General features: G+C 41.1%; 1 protein-coding gene across 2 annotated transcripts; it reads right to left on the bottom strand.

The window, feature by feature from the left end:
* Positions 1-730: 730 nt before the first annotated feature.
* Positions 731-3,689, bottom strand: LOC122045540 (heparanase-like protein 3). 2 transcript variants are annotated; one of them, XM_042605802.1, is made up of 10 exons: positions 3,320-3,689; positions 2,961-3,230; positions 2,826-2,862; positions 2,561-2,744; positions 2,333-2,481; positions 2,020-2,253; positions 1,757-1,946; positions 1,559-1,684; positions 1,361-1,466; positions 731-1,288 (listed from the first exon to the last, which is right to left on the bottom strand). In XM_042605802.1, exons 1-10 carry the CDS (start codon positions 3,671-3,673, stop codon positions 935-937), a joined length of 2,004 nt encoding a protein of 667 aa, XP_042461736.1. In that variant the 5' UTR covers positions 3,674-3,689; the 3' UTR covers positions 731-934. The 2 variants fall into 2 exon arrangements, with proteins under 2 accessions (XP_042461736.1, XP_042461737.1); XM_042605803.1 differs by having other exon boundaries at positions 3,465-3,605.
* Between the last annotated feature and the right edge of the window lie 1,173 nt (positions 3,690-4,862).

The raw sequence follows: 4,862 nt of genomic DNA, 5'->3' as shown, positions 1-4,862 counted from the left end.
ACAAGCTAGATTATTTTCTTGAGCAATCCATTACTCGGTTGCTACAATAATACTTCTACAGTGATGCTATATAGGCCCGTTATCACCGTTTCAACTAATTTCTCTATTGATGAAAACATGTTAAAAAAAATAGTGTAGTCAGCCTTAGACTCAAATGTTCTATCACCATAACATATTGACCTTCATAATTATTAATTAATTTGTAAGATCGTAACACGTGATATTTCCTATGAAAACATGGTACAACTTAATTCAACGGGTGTCATTTCACGTGGTAATAAAAATTGCAATCTATCATCCAGTGGTGCCATACAATCGATGTCCATGATCATCTGTGAAAGATAAATCGAAAATCTGTAATTGATCAGTACAAAGAAGATTATTTTTTCCTCGACTTTTATCGAGATTTAAACTCTTATCTTATGATAATAATTTTATCCCGACTAACTCAACTTGTCTAGGAAGACTTACCCCTACTTCCACGGAGATAAATGAAGAAGAGAAGATGAAGAAGAGAAGATAGAAGCCTCATCATTCCACCTAGTGTAAGTATCTGAAGAGAACTAGAGGAAGTGATCATCCAGTCACCGTCCTTGACATGAGGTCTTTTCGTACTCATAACTTTTGGATGAAGTGATCATCCAGTCATCAAATATCCAATCTGTAGGTTCTAGTTGAACCTGAATTTATGCTACTTCCCTATCGCTCTTAATTTCTAAAAACTTGGAGTCATTAAAAGAATAGATGTTTCAATACAGAATTGCTTACTTATTGCAATCGGTTTCACAAAGAATACCATGATAAAAAAAAAGCCCCCCTAGCCGTTTCCGATCATCTACTGTTCTTATTTTTATTTCCTACTCCCAATCATCTATGTAACCAATGCTTTCTCCATAAAGAACCACACCTACTTCTTCTGAACACCACGAAAACACTACCTACATGCAGGAGGTCGGAAGGAAGGAATGTGCGCGAATATGATAGAGAACGGAGCGATTGTGATTGGCCGCGATGCGTCAACTTTAATAGGATCCAGCGTCGGAATATTCCCGTCAGCATCTAATTCCAACGCATTGCCATTCAGCAGCATTGTCTGGCTGTGGAGGTCACCGTCCTTGGCTGTGAGGTGGTACTCTTCCCTCGTGTCCTCTGCCGACAGACTAGGAATCTTTGATCTAGCAGCCCCCGGATGATGCTTCCGGCCGAGCGAATAAGAAGTCGGGCTTATGATCGGAAGCTGAGTCGTGGTGTTGCCACTGAGATTGATCAATAGCAGAGTGACTCCTTCCTGCAAATGTCATTTCCATCAACATTAATTGTCAGTTACTTATCATATTAATTTCTCTAAGATTCAACTTACTGATTCTTTTGCGCAGTGAGCATATGCTCTTATCAAACTGGGCTCTCTCCCGATTAAATTTGTCCCCAAAACCCGGGTTCCCATCAATCGATGCCACAATAGAGCGCTGCATGATTCAGAGCAAAGCAGAGTAATGGTTTGTTAATTTCTTCGAGCATATGATTATTCAGCTAGCTGTGCCATTACGCAATTAATTACCTGTAGTAGTCAGGATTTGGATGGAAGGTGGTTGTGTTGAGAAGGCCGTAGTTTCCACCCACCAACGACTGCCGGCAGTATGTCTTGGTGTCGTAGGTGGCGGACATGCCGAGTTGGTCCAGGTACCTGACAAACAGAACTAGAGAATGTCGACCAGCGTCATTAAATGATGCAAGGCGGTAGCTGGCGTTGGCTCACCAGAAGCTGAAGACGAATGCGTCAGTCACAAGATGGTGGCCACTGTTGTAAGCCCCTCCAGCTTCGCCAACCCAACCGGTCGCTTTAGTCCCACTAATCCTGATAAGCCCTTGCAGATCTCTGAATACGCTCGCCTCGCCGTCCAGATAAGTCGGGTCCAGAATTTTCTCAACCAAATGCTTGTCCACACCTGATCAAGTCGAGCACTTAATTACTAGATCTACAAAGGCAGCTTAGCTTGAGGGAATGTGCTAACGCTGAACCTGGGCCAAGGTTGTAAATGTGGTGAGTGAGCACATCCAACGAGTTAGGTTTTGCTTTGTCGACGAGGTCAGCGAACCAGGCGGCGTCAAAGAAGCCCCCTGGTGCTAACACCAGTGGTTTTACTGGGAAGCCTTGGTAGATGTCGTCGACGATCAATTTGAGGTTGACAACGTCTGCAGAATACTGATCTGCGTCGACTTTAGTTCCCACTCCCGATCCACTTAACTCGTTTCCTAATCAAGAGGCAACGAGAGGCATTCAATGAACCAGCGAGTCCAAGTGGCCACTTATTCTTGATTGTAGCAAACTTACCGAGCTCCCAACCGAAAATTGTGTAACCCTTGTTGACTGTATAACGAATGAGAGAAGCAGCGTTGGTGTAGTTCCAAGGTCCTCCAACTGAGCCATCACTCTGCTTAACCCTTCCATTTAGAGCATTCAAGCCAAAAATTATGATCGCCCTGCAACCAGGTTCAGTTACTTGAGAAGGTTCAAACCTACGCATTTCGGATTGCTACGAAGAACAAAACTTTTACCCACCCTGCTTTCTGGAAGAACTCGTTTAGTTCATCCCATCTGGCCAAAGGTAAGCAGCCTTCAGTGAAACTAAACATCTCCGATGCGTTGTATGCGAAGGGCGTGCATGGCTGCTTAGAGTCTAATGTCTCATATATCACCTTATCTTGCAAGGAGCCCCCCAGCCGAAGCTTCAGCGGTGAAAAAGCTGGATCATATCAACATGAGGCAACATTATATATCAGATTTCCAATAACTGGTATTGAAGATTTAAGCAATTGGTTTTCACCTTTTATAACATTCAACAAGATTGGACTGGAAAGATCCTGCCCGAAGCAAAGAAAAAAAAAGCAAAAGGATCAGCTATGACATCCAAATGGTACTAATTGGAAACCACCAAACTAGAAGCTGAGAATAAATTTACCAGATTGAGCATGGATGCCATTCCCCAGCTGCATGTCCCATAGTCACATTTCTCAGGTGGCCACCAGTCCAGAGTAGCGCAGATGAAATCTTCATCGGTCACGGCGATAGGGGCTGTACCGTCGATAACAACAGCATTGCTGTATACCCCTGCTTCTGCATCCAATATGCCGGAGTGCGCTCCGACATGTCCCGCGAGGCACAGAAGTAGACAGTACCCCAGCAGCCGAGGAAGAACACCACCACTACCAATCCTGCTCATGCTTTCGGTCTTCACGAAAGAAAAATTTCAATTTCTTCAGAATGAGATCAGAGTGGCAAAAATTGGAAAAGCAATAAGTAGTCTATCATCGGTCTGACCAATGCAGTGAAGAACCGACGGGGAGTGAGGGAATTAAATGGTGTTTCTGCTCGGTTTTGGTAGAGAAGATTAAGCTGGCAGCTTTGGAGAGGTTGAGATTGGGGGAGGTAAGAGAGACGGGTAAAAAAAAATAAAGGGCAAAACCTTTGAATTTCCTTTTTATCGAATGAATCTCTGAACACTGAAGCAAGCAATAGCTCGTTCATTCTCCTCACGAAGCAATGCCTCAGAAAAAGTAGCGTTCCTGTGGGGACGAGGTGCATTCCCGATCGATTTGAATGCTTGGAAGGTTTATCCACGGCAGCTTCTAATAATGATAAACAGTGGAGGAGGAAACTGTGGCACTGACACATTGTCCACGTAAACAACTATCGCCCCATTTCTTATACCTGTTTCCCAGAGACTTTGTCCCTAATTCGCTTTGTAAAAGAAGATTTGACCTTGTTCATGACACGGAGGAAGAAAGAAAAGAAAAAAAAAAATCAACAGTGAAGTGCTGTCTGTGTAACTTGTGAATTCAGGAAGGGCGTTGCATATTGGTTAGACACAGGACACTTCTCACCATCAGATTGTTGCATGCAAGCAAAGCCAAGGTCTTTCTTCAGTCTTCTCTAACTCACGCTAATGGGTCGTTTTGTTTTGTGTGTTTTCCCTGGAGCTTTCTCGCCTAGGAAACAAGTGGGGAAGATGTGGCCAGAGGCAAGTTGTGCAATCAAGTCTCCGGCTTTTCTCGTCTGGAGCGCACGATCTCAAAGACAACAAACACACACCAACTCAGAGAAGAGTGCAACCACCACCCCAGATGAGCTGTCCTGTGGGGACGTTCCTGAAGGGTGAGCAGCTCAACGACATAACAAGAAAAAGGTTCTTATTCCTAGATCCGGTGAAGGCCTTTCTTTCATGCACGGAATTTGTCGACACAAATGTAATGCATGTTAGTCTTTTTAAATTGATTATAAAAAGTTTACGATGAAGGTGTCGTGTCACTGTTTGATACGTGTTTGAACTAAATGATGATACATAATAAAAACTCATCTATAACATTTATAAATTAATAGAAAAATATATATAAAAGGATCATAGCAGGATGATATACCATGCCGTATATCTTACTATCCTATTGGAAATTTCAGTATAAAAAAAATATAAACTGATACCATATTAAAAAAAAATCTAATATATTAAAATTTGATATACTAAATTTTTAATATGGAATAAATTTAATATTATTCATATTGCTATATACTGATAACGATATTGAAGTAATATCTGAAATTTTTAATATATATATATATATATATATAATTTTTTAATATTTTCTCCTACAAGTAACGAATTTATATATAAAAAAGAGTACAATGAATTGATGAAACAACTACTAAAACTAACTCAATTTTAATATAACAATATTAAATCTCTATAAAAACATATCAATTCACCTTTCGTAAAGGGCACTCCCTAAACCCTAAACCCTAAACCCTAAACCAAAAAATTATGAATGTAACATGTGCTTCTCTAATTTTCAAATTCTTTTTATTTATA

This window comes from Zingiber officinale, chromosome 2B, assembly GCF_018446385.1.
Source record: "Zingiber officinale cultivar Zhangliang chromosome 2B, Zo_v1.1, whole genome shotgun sequence".
NCBI lineage: Eukaryota > Viridiplantae > Streptophyta > Magnoliopsida > Zingiberales > Zingiberaceae > Zingiber > Zingiber officinale.
This window is presented reverse-complemented; position numbering and strand designations above follow the sequence as displayed.

Bases quoted from the DNA above. Each gene is read 5' to 3' on its own strand.
- LOC122045540 (XM_042605802.1), bottom strand. From the start codon at position 3,673: ATGTGTCAGTGCCACAGTTTCCTCCTCCACTGTTTATCATTATTAGAA. The intron at 2,482-2,560 runs GTGGGTAAAAGT...ACCTGGTTGCAG, and splicing joins GAGTTCTTCCAGAAAGCAGG to GGCGATCATAATTTTTGGCT. The intron at 2,254-2,332 runs GTAAGTTTGCTA...CCTCTTGATTAG, and splicing joins AATTTTCGGTTGGGAGCTCG to GAAACGAGTTAAGTGGATCG.